At 34.9% G+C, this 22,019-nt stretch overlaps 1 protein-coding gene across 1 annotated transcript in view; it reads right to left on the bottom strand.

Annotated features, from left to right (window-relative positions):
- Positions 1–495: 495 nt before the first annotated feature.
- COL11A1 (collagen type XI alpha 1 chain) overlaps positions 496–22,019 on the bottom strand; it is a 210,683-nt gene continuing 189,159 nt past the window's right edge. Inside the window, exons 58-67 of the mRNA XM_077746071.1 lie at positions 17,408–17,461; positions 16,410–16,517; positions 14,742–14,795; positions 12,881–12,916; positions 12,735–12,788; positions 10,482–10,731; positions 6,663–6,775; positions 5,173–5,241; positions 2,847–3,080; positions 496–1,609 (exon numbers count right to left, since the gene is read on the bottom strand). Of these exons, the coding sequence (XP_077602197.1) occupies positions 1,463–1,609; positions 2,847–3,080; positions 5,173–5,241; positions 6,663–6,775; positions 10,482–10,731; positions 12,735–12,788; positions 12,881–12,916; positions 14,742–14,795; positions 16,410–16,517; positions 17,408–17,461 (1,119 nt within the window). The 3' untranslated portion in view covers positions 496–1,462. The remainder of the gene's footprint in view (positions 1,610–2,846; positions 3,081–5,172; positions 5,242–6,662; positions 6,776–10,481; positions 10,732–12,734; positions 12,789–12,880; positions 12,917–14,741; positions 14,796–16,409; positions 16,518–17,407; positions 17,462–22,019) is intronic.

The following is a 22,019-nucleotide window of genomic DNA, read 5'->3' as shown; positions in this document are numbered from 1 at the left end:
AATGACAAGTGTTCACGTTTTAATTTCAATATTACAGGTATGTTCTTTTGTGATAAATTATCAGTTGAAAATGTTCCAGTGAAATCTGGTATCAATTAATTTAACACTTCATATAAGAAATAAAACATTTATTTTCAAGTCTTACATATATTACTTAAAATAGATACAAAGTTCAATTTGTAATTTTTAAATTTTATTGCTATATCAGGCTACCTGGAAGAAAATAGCTTAGTGGGGGAAAAAAAAGGTTTTGATTGTTTTAATAAGTATGACTCTTAAAACAAGCACTGTTAGTAACAATCCACCCATATGTTATTTAGGAATTAGGTCAAATAATGTGTGATATTATTTTGAAAGAAAAGGAATAGTATTTGTTGGGCAGGTGCAGGCAAAATAATATTTGAACACTATTATAATATGCAACTTGGAATCAAATTCAAGAATTGATTAAGAATTATAACAATGAACAAATTCATAAATAATTGCATAGTTCCCATCTTTTAATATTAATCTGCAGGTTGAAGCACACTGAAAACAAAGATATGAGATACGTTGTTAAAAAAATTGTACATCTGGTTGTTTGATGGAGGCATCCCTTTGTTAAAATAGCTTTGCATACATATTTTCCTGTCCAAAAATATAAACTTGCTTATTTTCCATATATACAAGTATCCTGTGAAATCCTGGACTCGAAAAGAAAAGAGTTGAGGTATAGCACTGAATAAAGCATCAAAATGCATGATATTTTTGGCTGAAATTCAGCAAAGTTACTGTCAGTAGAGTTGATCCAAGTGTGCTTCCAAGAATCTTCTAGGTTTTTGCCCCTCTGAGAAATTTGTTGGCGACATCAAATAATTGAACTCTTCAACATCAATATATACAAAGGCATTTTATTATTAATCAAAGAAAGGGACTTAGAGTCATCAGAAATTACAACTTTATTTTTTCATAATACATATATTTATTGCCATGATAGTTCTGCAATTGTCATAAAATTAGAGTCAGATGGAATTCAGAGACACGTGCAAGTTTTGGAAATGGACACAGATAACAGTATAGAACTGTACATAAAATAATTACAGTTTATTAAACACACTGTTTTAGCACATCCTTGATGGATGGGAATGAGCACCATATCATTTATGAATATATATTGTTCTGTTTTTTTTTTTTTTTCTACAGCACCAAAGAAATCCAAATAGGAAAAGGAGAGATGAAAATTGGGAATCAAGAATAAGGTCTGTTTCCATCTCAGCCACACTATCTTATATTTTTATGATTTTCGAAGCTTTTGTCATGTGACTCTGCCCCCACAAGGGTATTGGGATTTCTAATCGGTACATATATACGTAGCAAGTTGTTTTCTATACCATCCTTGTTCAAAACTTGCATGTGGCATAAAATGGCTTGGTGGCACCAAGGTATTTTTTTCTGTTGATTTCGGATGTTCTTTGTCCTAATCTTAGCCAAGAAAACAAACAGGACCAACTTCAAATCCAAATTTCTGATTCTGATCACCAAAGTCATTGATCATTACGTCAACGATAGGTACTTGATCAATTTTCGGTGTATTGATTTCAATCACAGTTTTTTCATAGCCTTTTCTGGACTGTAAAATTAAGCAGAAAGAAAAATTTATACAATCATTTCATGCTTTTAACATATATGCTGTTTTTTTCTTAAGCCTTTGAATGGAGGCAAGAAGGTAAGAAAGAAGAGAGTAAGACTCAGATTTCCATTATCCGTGTTGTAATTAACTCTTGTTATCACTGATGTTATGTGTAGTTTTAAATTTCAAATGTTGACCACTGCACTTAATAATCAGTTGTTACCACTCATCTATAATATTTGGATATACTGCACAGGTGAAGAGAATCTTATTGAATTGATAAATATAGTTTAATATGAAAACTGATGTGAGTATTGGGTTAGACTCCTACATAAGAATATATTCTTACCATTATAATCACCTATATATATACATATATATACGTGTGTGTACATAAATATATAGTCAAGGATTAAGAAAAAAATACGTAATAGAAATTGTAGTGCATGAGGTCAAAAGTCAAAGCATATCTGCTGATATACATTAATTTTATGAATGATTATAAGTACATTACTATTGGGAAATCCAAATACTTGCTACTTTCTATATGCTTTCTTTTCTCTTTGATCTGTGGGTACCATACTCACTTTGTTGAAGGCATGAGCCTATTTATTTATAACTGTGATTTCTTTTTAGTCACAGCTAAACCAACGAGTTTTTTAGTGTGCTTTCTGTATCATTTTTTTAAATGAAATTCCCATTGTATGCAAAGGATAGTTCCAGAAGATAGAAATAACAAAAATGATAGTAACTGCCTAACCTGGTATAACACAGTCCCAACAGACAAGCCTTTAGAGACAAAATACAGGGGTGAGTATTAGCTATGGTGTAATGATATAGTGCTGATTCCTTTGTCATTTTAGAATCATGGATGAAGGAAGCAAATTGATTATTTTGATTATTTTTATTTGAAGAATGGCTAGCTATAATAGTATTCAAATATCAGGAATAATTCCATACAAATAGATATGATCTAAAATTTACCTTCTGTTGTGGCTTTTAAATGTGTCTATATGTATGTTTCAGAATTTGTGTGTGTGTGTGTGTGTGTGTGAGTGAGTGAGCACGCGTGAATATTAGTGGCTTCTAATATACTGTATTTTAATATGCCACTGTTAAGAATCAGATCCTAAAAACAACAGGCATCCATTTCATGCGAGAATCCGGATGCAGACCAAGCTGAGTAGGTTGCACACAGCCTCTCGCCCTGTGAAAGAAGGCAAGTGATTACACTCACCGCACAGCCATCATACAGTGCTTTGATGAAAGGGTTGTTGTCATAGGACATCTCCTCATCATTTGATCCCAAGAACCGAAGTGCTTTGTCATAACTTCCTGATGACACGTCATACCAGGCTGCTGACTGATGACAGGTGTAGGTGAAATTCTGCCGCGCAGAGGCAGTCAGCAGTTTCAGGAATGTCATTTGCACCATATTAATGGAATTTCCTTCAACATCTAAATAGGAAAGCTGGGAATAAAGTAATAAAAAGACACACATATATTCATTTACTCTTTTATGTTATAAAAGAATAAAATCACTGTCAACCGTGAACTGTGATCCCAGAAGCAGGTGGATGAATCAATAGGCCCATTTTAACTTAGGGAATGAAAGTAGGCAAGGAAGGTCATAAGACCCAGAGACAGGATTTTATGAAATCACTATTGTACTCCCACCTGAGTTACTATGAGCACTACTTATCTTTGAAAAGAATTCACTTTATTTCAATGCTTCATTGTCCTAATCATTAAAAATCTCCAAAAAAGCTTTTGTTTCCAAGAGATCTTTCACTATATTTGTGTATCTTTTTACTTATTTTAGTTTTTAAAAGTATATTTATTTTGAGAAAGAGGGAGAGTGCATGTACATGTGTAGGAGAGGGGCAGACAGAGCAGGAGAGAGAGAATCCTAAGTGGGCTCCACAGTGTCAGTATAGAACCTGAGGCCGGGCTCCAAGGATGAACCTGTGAGATCATGATCTGAGCTGAGATCAGAGGCTTAACAGACACCCAGGCTCTGCTGTGTATCTTCTTAAATTAATTATAGAGTGGCAAAATAGTAAAACAAAACAATTAGAACTGAGGAATCTCAGTGCAATGAAAAAATTACCTATTTTTATATATTTTTAATTAACCTACTCCTTCAAAAAATTTCATAGTACATCCACTTGATCCAAATTTTTAAACATGTTCTTGCATTTTTTTTTTCCATAGTTTCCTAAGATGTTTGGTCTTTTATTTCCAGCACAGCCCTGCCTGTTTAAACGTTCGTTCTTAGATGATGTACTTATTCATCACTGTGTCACCAGCACCAAGCATAATGCCCAAGACAACACAAGAGAATATTTCTTGAGTCGGTAAGTACTTATTTTGCATTCAGGGCAGGAAAGTCGTTTTAAGTAAAAAATATTAAAACCCTTCATTAAATTCACAAATTGTTTTATTGGGCAAAATTGAAAGACTGAGGTCAGCTGAAACATATAAACAGATTTTTTAAAAATATTGAGTAGGAAATTTACCTAGACTATAGATTAATGTAAAAGTAATTATCTACGGCTTTCTTCTTTTATTGTTGAATTTACTTAATCCACACTGATTAACAGCTCAGATAATGAGGACCCTTGTTCAGCTAAAGAAAAAGAAAAACTACTTGGGAAATGGATACTAAGGTAAACAAACCAAAACAACAACAACAAAAAATAACACCACGCACACAGTTCTGTGTATGTAGTTTTAAATTCTACACAGTTAAGAATGTTACATGGATATTTAATGTATAAATTGAAGATTGAACTGAAGAGTTATGTCAAGTGGAGAACTTCATTAAAATTGTTAATTAACATGTGTAGGTTTTGCATAGGAGGAATAACTGTAAAACAGTCATCAATGGAAAATAATAGCTTCTTAAAGAACATTGAACATTGAATAATTATCTGGATAAGTGTGAAACTTTCATTTATATACATTCTTATTATTATTTAAACACATATATTTTTAAACAGCTTTTATAATATAAATTTAGTTTTGGTATCTAATCTTAAAATACCTGTAAAATTATTAATAGTGAACTAGTAATTGTTTAAAAATATCTAAATAAACTTTTACTATAATCCAAATAAAAGGTCACGTCAGTCAGTTTACTGCTAAATGTAATAATCAGAAAAAAAGAATTTCCCCTTCCAAAAGTTTTTACTGAAAAAAATTATGTTTCAAACAAAAAATGATATAAAGTCTGAGATACTAAATGCATATTATATTCTCTTTACCTGGTATTTATAACATAATTCATTTTTTATGATGTCTATCAGGTAGTTAATGAAATGCATACTTTATCTGATATTATTTTATTGAATGTAGCATATTTCCATGTATTTTGATACAAAACGTTTAGACTTCTCTAAAATAAATCTGTAGTCTAAGAGATATAGAAGGAGCAAACCAGAGAACACATAGAATCCCAGATAGTATAACTCAGACTTTCACAGTCAGGGTCTAAGATATATAATTTGAGCTTCATTTATGAAGTTTAAGGTAAACCATTTTATGTTGAGGTAATTACATACCAGTTTTCCTCTCTTAAATTCACTAAACCAGCTTCCTGGTTTCTCCTTTGGCCACGATGATATTCTTACCTGTTGCAGAGGAACAGGAAAATTAGAAACTAGGTAAAAATGTGAACAGTACTGTTTATGCATGTATTGGCAATTTTCTGTAAGGCTAAGATGCCAAAGAAGTTTTAAAACGGTCTATCCTGAATTATAGAAAATGAGATAAACACCCAAATTGGAGATAGATCCTGTGAATTCGCACTTAGTGAAGATTGAGTCAGTTTCTTCCTGTTTTCTTTAATTGCTCATAAAGAAGAAGGGTTTGGGGGGAGGGGAGAATAACCTGCAGAAGGCAAACTAATAATCTGCAGAAGGCTGTAGGGGACCATGGTGGAACTCATAAACAACCCCTTGCAAAGGAACCCCTCACAATACCAGTTGGAATCAGCCATCAAGGCAGATCCCATCAGTATTTCAGGGGAAAGGGAGGCATCCTGAAAGCATGCAGCCAGTAACCAAGGCTGCCATGCTCTGGAAAAGTCATTGCAGGAAGCAAGCCTAATCATCTCCTGCTGGGACGAATGTTTAGAATCCTTTATAGATCTGCATTTATTGTTTTGCTTTGCAAGATCAACTAAATATAAGAGTATATAAGGCTTCACTATGGGAATTTGAGTTGTCAGTGTAAAGGGAGGCATTTTCCATGATCCCTTATTTCTTTGGGGGCTACAGGAACTTTATTATGCTTTGCTGCCAAGTCTGGATGGGAAACAGAAATTGCTTTGTCTCCTGCTCCTACTACCCAACCTTTAGTCAAGCACTTAGCTTCCCTCCTAAAGAGATTAGCCACACTGAACGCTACTTGCCTTGCCGTAAGGAGTTTCTGTGCCTCTGTATGCCCACACCATTTACTAAGAATGTGATTTATTAAAAGAATACAAATAAAGGCAACATTTACCACCAGAAACTGTTTGCAGAATATAATTACACTAGTGAAAAATCTTTCCCTATATTACGAAGTTGCCTTTAGCACAAAAATTTTGATACCACTAAGTGAAAATCAAGAAATGTGTTTGAAGAGACTAAACATTTAAAAAGTATGCAAATGCACACAATACTCTTATTTTATGTAAAAGATTATAAATTGTGTATTTTGAACATCATATACAGCTGTGAGTTATGTCATGGCATCGGAATGAAGAGTACTATACATGCACTAAAATTTGAGCATCAGCTGTGCTGTGTCATGAAAAACCATAGAATTTTAGAGCACAGCAGGTGCATAAAGACTACATCTGGGTAGAAAATAAAGGAGAGAAGTATTTGTTAACTCTGTGCATCACTTTGGTGTCTTATTCATGTTTATGCAAATGAAATGCTCTAATTACCCTGTAAGAAAAGCAGATAAATGAAAATATGACAGTATAATTTTCCTGTTTAGTTCAATATTGCAAAAACATGGCAGGAACTGTCAACAGTCACCACCAAAACAGACTGGTACTTACTCCCTCAGATTTTTTGTCTGGATAAATGCAAGTCTCGCCACCAGAAGTGAAATTACAGTAAACTTTGAAGGAATCTCCTGAGCAGCCTTGGTTGGGATCAATCCAGTATTCACCTAGAAGTAGGAAAACATATGTCAAATACATTTAAATAAAAATTGATTGCATGATCTATCAAATTTTATTAGAAAGAGAAATAAAGGAAAACTAATATTAATGGATCCTTTTCTATAAGAATCCCTTTTATGCTTTTGGTCATATTGGGGTATGAGTTTGAAGAGTTAAAGAGTGAGCCTTTGTCCTGTCTGCATCAAAGCTTTGCCCAAGCACTTTGCCTGGAACACTCTGTTATTCCTAGCCTGCTTGTTACTTTTAGGTTTCAGCTTAAATGTCCCCTCCTCAAATATTAACATTTAATTATCCACTGTAATAAACTGCATGCATATTGGAATCAGAGAATCTTACTCCTAAATCTTATATGTATTATTTACTACTTAAGTAATCTATGTATAATAATCACTGTATTTTTCCTTGGTTTATTCATTTGTAACAATGGAGATGGTAGAATCTGCTTAGCCTCAAGAATCATTTTTTGCATTATTTATAATTTTTTGGGTAGGGCGGTGACTAGGTGGCTCAGTTGGTTGAGCATCTGACTTCAGCACAGGTCATGATCTCAAGGTTCTTGGATTTGAGCCCTGGGTCGGGCTCTGCTGACAGCTCAAAGCCTGGAGCCTGCTTCAGATTCTGTCTCACTCCCTCTGCTCTACCCTGCTTGCTCTGCCTCTCCTTCCCTCTCTCCCTCCCTCTCCCTCCCTCTCTCTCTCACTCACTCACTCAAAAATAATAAACACAGAATCCAAAGCAGGCTCCAGGATCCAAGCTGTCTGCACAGAGCCTGATGCCAGGCTCAAACTCACGAACGGCAAGATCAGGACCTGAGCTGAAGTAATACACTTAAGTGACTGAGCCACCCAGGCGCCTTTGCTTTACTTTATAGCATAAACTTCTTGTAGTAAATGGACTCCCCCTTTGAATTAGATCCTAAAAATAAGGTCTATTTTCTATATTTAAATATAATTTGCTATTCATGGAGAGCAAATTTTATCCTGTGAATGACCATGACCATTAATTTGGTGTTAGATGAATAACAATGGTAGGTAGTGGAAATAACATAAAACTATTTTAAAATCATTGACAATATGGTTTTTGTTGCCAACAGTTATTGGGAGACAGAACTGATACACACATGAAATGATACTTTGCTTCCCTCCTACTATTTTTCATGCTGCCACTTCTTTTCAAATATTAGTTTGAACTATGTGAATCTCCTGGTTATTAATTTTTGACATTCTGAAGTCTCTCGCTGTTTAGCTTAGAACTACAACTCTTGAAAATCCATTAGCAATAGCTTTATCTTTTACTATTACTGTATATCAGTAAGGAAATTACTCTAATAGTCAATTAGCTTTTATTATATGTCAATTGAAATATTTATTTGACAAAAGCATTTCCACTTTTTCTGATTGCACCATTTATAGATTCACATCTGGAACAAATTGAAACCCTCAGGAAAAAATTAAATATCATCTAGTATTTTACCAACTAGAGTAACCCTTCTATTGTTTGTTTGATAGTTCTTATGGTTTTTACAAATATAAAATTTTGAAGTCATTTTAAAAAAGTTTTTAGCTTATTTTTCAGAGAGAGAGAGACAGAGCATGAGCAGGGGAGGGGCAGAAAGGGAGACACAGAATCTGAAGCAGGCTCCCGGCTCCAAGCTGTCAGCACAGAGCCCGACGTGAGGCTTGAACTCACGAACTGTAGATCGTGACTTGAGCCAAAGTCAGATGCTTAACTGACTGAGCCACCCAGGTGCATCTATATTTTTGAATTCTGTGGTAAGCACTTTTTCTCTTGATTTAGTTGGTTAATACTGTCATTAAGTTTCCTTCAGATAACATAAACATAGCTTAATAACTAAGATACGTCTGTTCACTAAATTCTAGTGAACTATGAATTCTAGTATACTATGGAAACCATGTCCAATTTACCTCTAATTTATTCATCTCTTATTTTTACTGTCAAATCCCTAAATTAAGTCACCAGTAATTTCTTGCCTAGATTAATCCAACAGCTTCCTTTGATTTCACCTTTCTTCCTTCCAAATTACTTCAAGTCACTTTCCACTTTGCTCACTATTGTTTAGCCATAGAGACCTTTCAGTTCCTTGAAGGCACCAAAATCTTGTCCTCATCAAAGCTGTCAAATGACCCATATTCTCTGCCTGAATAACCCTTTTGATTCTTTGCATGACTGGCTACCTCTTTAAGGTTTCAGCTTAAATGTCACCTCCTCAAATATTAACATCTGTTTACCCAAAATGGACCATCCTTACGGATCTATAGACTCATTTTTTCTCACAGTATCTGTAATAATATGCTATTATTAATACTTATGCTTTTCCTATCTCCTTCATTTGATACTAGTAGCTCAAGGGCATTATTTCTTCTCTGTGTCTACAAATCTCTGCCTGAAGAGCAGTGCCTGACTCTGCTAAATCAATTAATTAATATTTAATTGCAATTAATTAACCTATTAAGGAATTAATAACACTACTCATTATATGGAAACCACAGGGAACTGTAGCCCACGATGAGCTTTTGATTCCCAAAATTCACAAAAACTTTTCTTGACTGCTCAGGTTTTAATTAATCCTATGTCGTTTTATACGTGTTATAATCTTTTACATTTGAACTTCAGTTATGTATGATTGTCCTAGCAAGAGCAGAAGTCTGAATCATTCTCTTTATAAATCACTGAATTACTATTGAACTACACATATCTTTTTCAAATAAACATACAATAAATTTGAAAACCTTGGACATTAGTTTGAATGGAGCCCTTAATAGCTACCTGTGCTTTAGTTTTAAAAGGCTATGCTTGATTAAGATAGGAAGATTTTATGACATTTTCCTTTATGGTGGTGGCTGTTTCTGAATCACATTAAACTTTTCTCTCTGTACTGAGTTATTTAGATCTCAGTTATAACATTCTTATGTGATTGATAGTGCAAAATAATATTGCCCCAAGAGTAAAAAGAGTGACAAAATATTTTCACATAAAGTGGGCGATTTAAGACCACATAAATATCTTCTCCTTGTTAGTTTAGTAATTGTGTGAGTTTATTAACTAACTCAGGATACTTGAAACTGTTTCCTTCTCTGGATGGGTATGAGAAGATTTATGTTAAACAGTAGGTACAATAAATTATCCTGATTATTATCACAAATAAATTGTTCACAGTTCTGATTATTTGTGGATCAATGACATAAATTTTTGCCCCAAGCTGCTATCTTAAGTCTTAAATATTCTGTTCACCAAATCATTGTTAAACTGATAGGTCAAATATGATTCAGTTATGCTATTAATCATGTTAACTTTATTCATATCAAGGTAAAATAAGTTAGGTTACAGAATATAAATAATTAAATACTAATGTGCACACATGTGTGCGCACATAAAACCCATCCTATGATGCTTATTATAGGGAAAAATGCATTTGTTATCTGTATTCATCCCCAAATGGTCTTGTCATAATTTAATGAAACCTTATGTAAACAGGCAAGGATTTTCTGAAGCAGTTCCTGAATTACACAGTGTAAAGGACCTTTTCTGTCTACAGGATTGGAACTAATAATCATTTGGTTTAGTTTTATTTAGATTCTATATTAAACATTTAACTAGAAGTAATGGGCTGACCATGCACCTTCGAAACTTAGAGGCTCAGTAGTTTGTCTGTGTCATGTATTATTAACCTACCATCTGGGAAGTCGGGATGGCTGAGTTGCAGGTCTTTGCAAGTTCGAGCTGGGTTAGTTTGCGTACCCATGGGAAACTTCATATGTTCGATGTCTTGTTTCAGGGAATTGAGGGAACCAAATATTTCCTCCATTCCATCTGAGTAATCAAGAATATTATCACCTGCATCTGCTTGCATGTTTTCGGCATGTCTTCTTGTTTTTTTGGGCGACAAGATTGGTAAAGGCTGAATGACTTCACCAGGTGGACCCTGCAAAAGAGGTAATGTGCATGTAATTGCTACCTAAGGTAAAATATTCTTCATAATTATTACTGGTTAAGTCATTATTATGAAAAATTATAGTTGGTTTAGCTTCTCAGTGTTTTTCCTACTTTCAATATTTTCTCTAATTGTTACTACATACAAGTATAAATACATATAAACTGTTAAGTTATTTTAAAAAGAATCTAGTGGAGATACTGAAGTAGATCCACAAATCAGATGATATCTGGACCTTTTTTGTTTCCTTTTTTAAAAATTTTATTTATTTATTCCAAGAGAAACAGAGATAGCGTGAGCAGGGGAGAAGCAGAGAAAGGGAGAGAGAGGATCTCAAGGAGGCTCTGCACTGTCAGTGCAGAGTCCGACACAGACCTTAAAGTCATGAACTATAAAATCATGACCTGAGATGGACAATTAAGCGTCTGGGCCACCGACGTGCCCCTGGACCTTTTTCTTATAAGGTAATGTAAACTAGATTTTTGTGGATATATTGTGTGTCGCTTTCTTATTTATTAATTAGTCCTCATTTATGTGTCCTATCTCCACAATTAGATTTTCATCTCTGAAGATTAAAACACCATTTTAAGGTTCTTTTTTTCTTTTAATATTTTTTTTTATTTATTTCTGAGAGACAGAGACACAGCGTGAGCAGGGAAGGGTCAGAGAGAGAGGGAGACACAGGATCTGAACCAGGCTCCAGGCTCTGAGGCGGCTGTCAGCACAGACAGCCCCGACGTGGGGCTTGAACCCATGAACTGTGAGATCATGACCCGAGCTGAAGTCAGACACTTAACCGACTGAGCCACCCAGGCGCCCCTTAAGGTTCTTATCCTACCTAATAAGTTGTCTCTTGTGCTTGATAATAATTTATATAATGAAACATTAAACTTTTAAAAATACACAGTAACTTATTTCAAAATAAAACTTAAAACTGTAAATTAGGGGCGCCTGGGTGGCTCAGTCGGTTAAGCAGCCGACTTCAGCTCAGGTNTAAAAAAAACTTAAGAAATGCAGATCGATTTGAATTTGCATATGTCTAAGAGTAGAACTATACCAAATAGTTAAATCCATATTGTTATGATTGTGTCCCACAAAAGTTCATACGTAGAAGCCGTGAGCCCCAGTACTTAGAATAAGATCTTATTTTGAAATGGGGTTGCTGTAGATCTAATTAGTTAAGTAAATGTAAAGGCATTAGGGTGGGTCTCTGCCAATGGGAAACCATCTAATATGACTGGTATCCATATAAAAGGAGGAAATTTTGGTGCAGAGGCACACATAGATAGAATTTGGAGGGAAAGATAGGAGAAGACAGCCATCTATAACCCAAGGACAGGGCCATGGGACAGACATTCCTTCACAGCACTCAGAAGGGACCAGTGCTGCCCACACTCTGATCTAAGAATCATGGCCTCTAGAATTGTTAGAGTACATTTCTATTATTTAAGGCCCCTCTTTGTGGTGCCTCTTATGGCAGCCCTAGCAAACTAATACACACATAGTTTGGAAACACACTCAAGAAAGGAGACTAACATTATTTCACATGGATCTATCAATCACTTAGTAGTTACATGGGACCTAGATACAGTAGGGAATGCCAAATTCCTGAATTTTTGCCAAATATCTGAATTTTTGTCTTTATTCCTAGTGTGTGTGTGTATGTGCACACACACACATATATCTATGTGTGTGTGTGTGTGTATTTTTGTGGCCTACAATCAGTTGCTTTCATAAAAACATGACAATAAAAGGTATATAATTTTCTTGAAAAATAAATAAAAACAGATTATCATAATATACAGTTAATCATCAATTATAAGACAAGTCTTGGCATGTGGATCTGATTATGTAATTAATGTAGTTGCTCTTTCCTAGGAAAATCAGCACTTTGACAGAATGTCTTTTCTCATCCTTCTTACAAATTCGGAGAAATCACTGGCAGTCTTAGGATGCGAGCTGCCGTAACGTCACTCTTGTTACCATGCACTTACCGGAGGCCCAGGAGGCCCTGGAAGACCACTGTCACCCTTCTGGCCAGCAGGTCCCTGTTAGGAACAAAAGGAACAAGATTAAAAGAGAATAAGGCATTTGAGTAGGCTTCAGGGAACAATGAAAATCCAAAGGGGGAAGTACTTACAGTAGAGCCTTTGGTACCCTTTGGACCTTGAGGACCCTAGAAAAAATGCAAAGGCAAAAGTACAGATAAAAATCTGGAGGAATCATGACTCTTGGTATTTTTATAAGTTTCCTTTATAAAATTCTTTTGTCTCACACTTACTGGTAAGCCTGGAGGACCAGGTGGACCTATGGGACCAGCAGGGCCTGGAATTCCCTATAAAGAGAATCATCCAAATTAGAGTTTTCCTCAGCTATGCCAATTTCTATTTTGCAGGACAACATACACTGCAAACTTAGATTATTCAAAAGGATATAAGAATAACCTAAAATTTTCCATTGTGAATCTAGGAAATAAATTTGCAAGCCAATCTGTATTTTTTTCTCATTTGCTACAATGTCTCTATCTTTCTTTATACTTATGCAGCCTTCAGAATAATGATTTGTATGTTTTGGGGATTCAATACATTGTGTAATTCTAACTACTGAACTGTAATTTTTATGATTTCCAACTTGACATATTTTTAAATGATTAAGGTTAAATAAATTTCTTTTTGAAAACACCGTAGACTTAAAGAGGCTAAAGATGCTCTAAATCACCTTGTTGGTCATGTGTTGGGAGCCATTCTGAGCCCACTAGTCGAGAAAACTCCTGGTGAGGTTAAAGCAAGTTTGCACGGTCTTTTGCGAATCAGATGACGACCGATATCCACCCCCACTCAATTATTTCTGCTTGAGCACTGAGCCCTAAGGTACCTTGTTGATCAGTATCAGGCGTGACTTGTCCCCTTATTCTGGCCCTGGTATGATGATTGCACCTTGTGAAGGATCTTATTGTGGGACCTTCTTTTAATTAATGGAACAGACATCGTGTCTCCAGCAGGTCCTGTTTCCCTCCGTACTTTCCCTTGAGCTATAAACAGGCTAATGACCCTTACTCATAATTATAAGATTGACCTTTACATGTACAATTCTGTTTCTACTGTTGTTAGTCCAAAAGGTTCATAAGCTCAACATGTAAATCAGCTAACCAAAAATGTCTTTCATGACCTAGCTATTCAAGACATCATAAAAATAGACACAAAGGTAAATACACTCAAAAAGGCTATTCTATGTATTGGAAATGAGTTAAACTCTTTAAAGGTATGGTTGGCTCTCTGGCACCATAAAGAATATAACTGGAAAATCAAGTCATGCCCAGAGACAAAGAGCCTAACTTAGAGAGGAGAAACAGATAAGAGCAGAACATAAGTTACCACATATACCTTTGCTAACTGGTGATGTGTAGCAACCTCTTCCTGAAGGCCTACATTCCACAAACACCTTCCCTGACACTGGCAGCTGTGATGAGGACGGATAAGAGTATCTACAAACCTATGACTTAATCTTAGTGTTATTAAAATGTGTGTGTTATTAAAATGTGTGTGTTATCCTGTTTTTCACTAAGAACACCCTNTTACTCAACCTCACTATAACTGGGGCAGTTCTGCAAGAAGACTTCTGTAAAACCTGTTTCTGTACATTTTCCAAAGCATCTTATCACAGAGAACTATCCACTGTAAGAATTCCATTTTCTGATGCCATGTTATCATTTGACCTATAAATAAAGACATCAAAACCGACAGGACGGAGATGCCTGCCTGGTGACCAGAAAGAATCTCGGGGCTCTCTCACTCTCTTTCGCCGACATCGTCCATCCTTCGGGGACCCCTGGACCAGCTGGAGCGGGTCTCCAGCATGTTTCTTGTTCAACATCCCTAATTTCTTATTACTCTTCTAATTGACAGTCTCATGACATAATACATTTCCTTTTATACAGTCATTTTACATATATGGAATTATTTTGTGCATATTTTATATGNATTCTTTTGTCTCACACTTACTGGTAAGCCTGGAGGACCAGGTGGACCTATGGGACCAGCAGGGCCTGGAATTCCCTATAAAGAGAATCATCCAAATTAGAGTTTTCCTCAGCTATGCCAATTTCTATTTTGCAGGACAACATACACTGCAAACTTAGATTATTCAAAAGGATATAAGAATAACCTAAAATTTTCCATTGTGAATCTAGGAAATAAATTTGCAAGCCAATCTGTATTTTTTTCTCATTTGCTACAATGTCTCTATCTTTCTTTATACTTATGCAGCCTTCAGAATAATGATTTGTATGTTTTGGGGATTCAATACATTGTGTAATTCTAACTACTGAACTGTAATTTTTATGATTTCCAACTTGACATATTTTTAAATGATTAAGGTTAAATAAATTTCTTTTTGAAAACACCGTAGACTTAAAGAGGCTAAAGATGCTCTAAATCACCTTGTTGGTCATGTGTTGGGAGCCATTCTGAGCCCACTAGTCGAGAAAACTCCTGGTGAGGTTAAAGCAAGTTTGCACGGTCTTTTGCGAATCAGATGACGACCGATATCCACCCCCACTCAATTATTTCTGCTTGAGCACTGAGCCCTAAGGTACCTTGTTGATCAGTATCAGGCGTGACTTGTCCCCTTATTCTGGCCCTGGTATGATGATTGCACCTTGTGAAGGATCTTATTGTGGGACCTTCTTTTAATTAATGGAACAGACATCGTGTCTCCAGCAGGTCCTGTTTCCCTCCGTACTTTCCCTTGAGCTATAAACAGGCTAATGACCCTTACTCATAATTATAAGATTGACCTTTACATGTACAATTCTGTTTCTACTGTTGTTAGTCCAAAAGGTTCATAAGCTCAACATGTAAATCAGCTAACCAAAAATGTCTTTCATGACCTAGCTATTCAAGACATCATAAAAATAGACACAAAGGTAAATACACTCAAAAAGGCTATTCTATGTATTGGAAATGAGTTAAACTCTTTAAAGGTATGGTTGGCTCTCTGGCACCATAAAGAATATAACTGGAAAATCAAGTCATGCCCAGAGACAAAGAGCCTAACTTAGAGAGGAGAAACAGATAAGAGCAGAACATAAGTTACCACATATACCTTTGCTAACTGGTGATGTGTAGCAACCTCTTCCTGAAGGCCTACATTCCACAAACACCTTCCCTGACACTGGCAGCTGTGATGAGGACGGATAAGAGTATCTACAAACCTATGACTTAATCTTAGTGTTATTAAAATGTGTGTGTTATTAAAATGTGTGTGTTATCCTGTTTTTCACTAAGAACACCCTGTTATTTTCTTACTCAACCTCACTATAATTGGGGAAGTTCTGCAAGAATACTTCTGTAAGACCTGTTCCTGTACATTTTCTAAAACATCTTATCACAGAGAACTATCCATTATAAAAATTCCATTTTCTGATGCCATGTTAACATTTGATCTATAAATAAAGACACCAAAACCAACAGGGCAGAGATGCCTGCCTGGTGACCAGAAAGAACCTCAGGGCTCTCTCACTCCCTCCCTCACCGACACCGTCCATCCTTCAGGGACCCTTAGACCCGGCCAGAGCTGTACTCGAGCAGTCACGTTTAATGGAATGCATGCAGGTGTGTGTGTGTGTATGTTTGGAAAGGAGTGGGAGAATAATTTATATCTTTACTCACTCCATCCCCCTTTGCTCCGGGAGATCCTTGAGTTCCAGGGAGTCCTCTGTCACCCTTTTCACCTTGTTCTCCTGGAGGTCCAATCAGGCCAATTAAACCAGGATGCCCCTATAGAAGGCAGAGAAAAGAAATTTGACCATATGTAAATTAACCATGTATTAAATTATAGTCATAAAGTAACTGCACACTAAATTTATGGAACATAAAAGAAAAAAAGATGATAATAACTTTAACCCTTTCTGAATGATATTTAGGATTAAGAACCTCCTTCCTCTTGCCTAACAGCGTTGTTTACACTTACATTGTGAGACTTTTATTTATAGAGAGAAGTATTAGGGAACAAAATGCTATCTAAAGAATCATCTTCAGTGTTTCATTTACTTAAAAGGAATTCCCTAAAAGTCCAATAATGACCATATGTAATATTGATGAAATAAACAACTGAAAATTTATTATTTTAATAAGCATATTTTATATGAAATGATTTTTATTCTTCAGAGACTCTGTAGTCTTTAAAAGACATTAGGAGATTTAAAAATAACCCAAAACACATTAATGCCTTTATAAAAAGGCTTATTTTCTATAATTATTTGGTGCAACTCAGTGTACATTCTGGAAGATCAAATTACTATTCAAAAGTATTCTAGTTTAAACTTTTTTATTTTCATGTTTAAAAACATAAATTGGGCATTTTGTTATTCCATCTGTTTATTTTCTGAAGACTTATTTTGGTATAACCATATGCTTTCTCCATATGGCTCCTACAAGAGGACACTGAGAACATATAACATTGAGTTTGAATACATTTTTCACTATGACTTTGTATTTTTTTTCTCTTCTCTAAATTCATCTGGGAAGCAGAGGACTGACAGCTTTTGCCTTGGTTAGAAGGACAAAGATATTCTTTGAAATTTCCTTTTGAATGATTCTAATCTGCAAAATTATTGTCTCTGCTAGTAGGATATAAAAATCGTAATAACATATGCTTTTATTCTCACCTTCTCACCCTTGGAGCCAGGGTCACCTTTGAGACCAGGTAAGCCAGGAGGTCCCTAAGCAATGAGAAATAATAAAACACATAGAGTAGGTATGAATTAGAGAATCATATTACTATCTATGGAGCAAGTTTGGTTTTGCTAATATAACAGAGTTCAAAAATAATTAGGATTAAGATTTATTTATCAGAATTCTAAATAATTTTGTTAGTTTAAAATACCACGGCTTAATATTTAACTATAACAGCAAAGCATAATATAGATAAATTTGGTTACATAAATATGAAGCTAGAAATAAGACATGGTTTATATGGATTTACAACAGAAAAATAATAAATTTTTAAATACACTAATTTTAGAAGAAGGGAGTTTCAAATTATACATGAATTCAATAAAATATTTTGGTGCTAAGCTCAAATACATTAAAATATTTCCTATAAATTTAAAAAACAACCTCTACAAATGTTTGACAGTCAAATGACCTTTGACAACCACTTTTCCTAAGAAAACTCCTAAGATAGTATTTTTACCTATAATTCGTGAAAAATCTTTAAAAAAAATTTTCAATGTCTGTTTATTTTTGAGAGAGAGAGAAAAGAGAAACAGAGAAACAGAGCATGAGTGGGGGAGGGGCAGAGAGAGAGGGAGATACAGAACCCAAAGCAGGCTCCAAGCTGTCAGCACAGATCCCAAAGTGGCTCGAAGTCACTAACAAAGAGATCATGACCTGAGCCGAAGTCGGATGCTTAACCAACTGTGCCACCCAGGCGCCCCAATTAAATTTACAAATCATTTAGATGATAAAAGATTCTGGGATGCCTAAGTGGCTCAGTTGGTTAAGCGTCCGACGTCTGCTCAGGTCTTGATCTCAGGGTTCCTGGGTTTCAGCCCCGCGGCGGGCTCTGTGCTGACAGCTCAGAGCCTGGATCCTGCTTTATCTCTCTGCTCCTCCTCTGCTCCTGCTCTCTCTGTCTCTCAAAAATAAATAAACATTTAAAAATTTTAAAAAAAGATTTATAAATTTAATAATAAGGTAATTAATTTTTCTCATATAATTATCTATTTTAATAATTTAATTTTTATGGCCCAACGAGAAGATATTTATTTATGCTAAATTATATTTTTATCAAAATTATGGCATGACCTCAAGAACTCATAGCCCTTACCATACCACATGGAAATATTCATATTGATGACTTTTTAACAAAATTTTTAAAAAAATTTTTATTTATTTTTGAGAGAGAGACACAGTGTGAGCAGGGAAGGGGCAGAAAGAGAGAGATCCAAAGCAGGCTCTAGGCTCTGAGCTGTCAGCACAAAGCCCCAAGCGGGGCTTAAAGTCATGAAAGTCGAGATCATCATGACCTGAGCCCAAGTCAGACATTTACCACCTGAGCCACCCAGGCACCTCATAAACTTTTTAATATAAAAGTCAAGAATATTGCCTATTGAGGACAACATAAAATATGATCCTTGTTCTGAAATTAATGACAAATGAAACTATGCAAGGAAGAGATTCTGTCAGAAGAAATGTAACAGACACTAAAGGATGATAGTATGTGATTGATGAAATCAGAGGCAAAATGTTACAAAATGTAAGTCACAATTGCCTGGAACAGAAAGGAATCAGGTGGGGAGGAGAAAAAGCAATATTCATACAGTTCCTCTATGAGTAGAATGATTTATATTAGACTGAATTTTAGAATTATAATTTCAATAATGATTTTTAACATAGCACTTAGAAAGCAAACTTTTAACTTTTACCAAGCTATACCATGAATGTTCACAACTGTATCTTCTTCAAGGCTACTGTAAGTGATTTTTTTTCCTTTCTCTACAGACACTTAGAATCTCTGGTATGAAAGAAAATGGTTAAGTCCCAGTCTATAATTTTTGTGAATTTAAAGTATTAAGAGAGATGGATCTGATCCAAGTACTATGATGCAATGTAAAAAGTATGGGCTCAGAATAGGAGAGCCTTGGGATAGAAGCCAGTCTCTCTTATTAGCAATTTAAAATAGCTAACGAAGAGAGCTTCCGTTTTCTCGTCTATAAATTGACGATTATATTTGTGTCTCATGAGATTGAGTAGATGAGCCTTTTCCATTCCTTAGTTTCTCACATCTATATCTTAAACTGAAATCCTGATCATCAGGGGAAAGTAGGAATAGTGTTAGTATCAATTAGTACTGTGTAACAATAGTATTTGGGGCTACATATTTATATTTGTTTTAATTCATGAATGAATCTAAAATTCTGTAAGTACTGATGTAAAAGTGGAAAATTTCTCTATATCATTCCATTAACAATATATATAAACTTATTTTCATAGAAAATATGTGCAATTTTAAATGTGAATCTAATAATATTCTTCTAAGAAAGAGAAAATTAATCCTCAGACATAAATTTAAATTAATTCAGTTTAGAATCTATTTTATATGAAAATAATCATGTCACTTTGTCAAATCTCTGATGGAAAAATGTAGATTACAAAGAAATTACCATATTTACTTTCAAGTATATTCTAAGGCTGGGTTTGAAAACCTAACTAACTTTCATCTCAGTCACTAACACCTTATCATAGTGGATATCAAAGTGTGTCCTCAGACCAGCAGCATTAGTTGCTGTGAACTTACTAGTAAAGCAAATTCTTAGGCATCATTCAGACCTACTGAATCTGAAATGTGGGAGTGAAGAGACCAGTAATCTGTTTCATAGGTTTGGTGCTCATTAAGGGTTGAGAGACATGGCTCTGTGGCATTATGTTCCAAATTGAGTTAAATCAATATGCAAATCACAACAGCACAAAAAATATCATTTATGTTAAAATAAAAGCAATCCCTATTTAGTCCTATTAGTTTAATAATTTTTAAATTAAGGGAATATATTTCACATCTACTGTTTTCTGATCTTCTTATAGGAAATGCAATGATGAATCATCAGTAGGGAAAATAATGTTGCCCAATAGCACATTTTAAAAGGATTAATATAAATTTCTCAAAATTTCTTGAGATCATGTCATCATCAGGATAAATGCCAAAGGCTATGTTAGAACAAGGTGGCATAAGAAAGTATGAAAAAAATAGTTCTAATAAAAATGTAACTGCACGAAAGAACCATATTCTTGTACCAGCAGCAGAAACCATTTACGAATACTAGTTAAAACTGACATATGTCAATTAAAGTAAAAACATTTTCTAGATTGAAAATATAAAACTTTGTAGAGGCTAGGTTTTTTTTTCTTTCTCCACTTCTCATTTTACATTCAACTGTTTTAGACACTTTACAGGAATTTTGCCTTAAGTGGGAGAACTGATGGCAATGCTGAATATCAATATTCTTTTTTTCTTCTTTCTAAGATTTTATTTAAGTTAAGCTAGTTACATACTAGTTCATATACATATAGTGTAGTATTGGTTTCAGGAGTAGAATTTAGTGATTCATCACTTAAATACAACATCCAGTACTAATCATAACAAGTGCCCTCCTTAAAATGCCCATGACCCATTTAGCCCATCCCACCACCCACCTCCCCTCTAGCAACCTCAGTTCTCTATAGTTCAGAATCTCTTATGGTTTGTGTCCCTTGCTGTTTCTATCTTATTTTATTTTTCCTTCCCTTCCCCTATGTTCATCTGTTTTGCTTAAGTTAAGTTCCACATATGAATGAAATCATATGTCATTTGTCTTTGTCTGACTGACTTCTTTCACTTAGCATAATATACTCTAGTTCTATCCATATCATTACAAATGGCAAGATTTCATTCTTTTTGATGGCTGAGTAATATTCCATTGTGTGTGTATACACACACACACACACACACACACCAGTTCTTCTTTATCCATTTATCAGTCAATGGACATTCAGGCTCTTTCCATACTCTGGCTAATGTTGATAGTTATGCTCTAAACATTGGGGCATATGTGCCCCTTCATATCACCATTTTTGTACCCTTTGGATAAATACCTAGTAATGCAATTGCTGAGTCATAGGGTAGTTCTACCTTTGACTTTCTGAGGAGCCTAGCGACTATTTTCCAGAGCGGCTATACCAGTTTGCATTCCCATCAACAGTGCAAGAGGGTTCCCCTTTCTCCACAATGGACATCAATATTGTAATCACTGCTTCATTCATAGTCTCAAGTCTAATCACACCTTAGTTAAGTGATCTTGGATCTATTATTATCTCTGAGCATCATTTATAAAAGTACTCTAATAGTCATAATGGTGTTATAATATAATAATGAAAGAAAAACCAGACCTACAAAATTACTGTATAGTGAAATACAACATAAATATTAATTATTAGCATTTGTTTTTTATACATTACAAACAGGTATCAATCAGCCTTCTACCACATTCTAATTGTATAAGCTAAAATGACAAAAAAAAAAAAGAAGAAGGAGAAGAAGAGGAGGAGTAGAAAGGAGGAGGAGGAGGAGTACTGGAATTCTAATTACTCAGGCTTAATGAGAAATATGCTAGACATTATTTGTGTTTATAATGCATTTTTTAAAATCTTTTCTTTCCTTTTTTTTTTTATTTTAGAGGGAGAGCATGAGCATGGAAGAGGGCCAAAAGGAGAGTGAGAGAGAGAGAGAGAGAGAGAGAGAGA

The sequence above is a fragment of the Crocuta crocuta genome, unplaced genomic scaffold (genome assembly GCF_008692635.1).
Source record: "Crocuta crocuta isolate KB4526 unplaced genomic scaffold, BGI_CrCroc_1.0 scaffold48, whole genome shotgun sequence".
NCBI lineage: Eukaryota > Metazoa > Chordata > Mammalia > Carnivora > Hyaenidae > Crocuta > Crocuta crocuta.
Note: the sequence above shows the minus strand (reverse complement) of the source record. Positions and strands in the feature narration are given on the sequence as shown.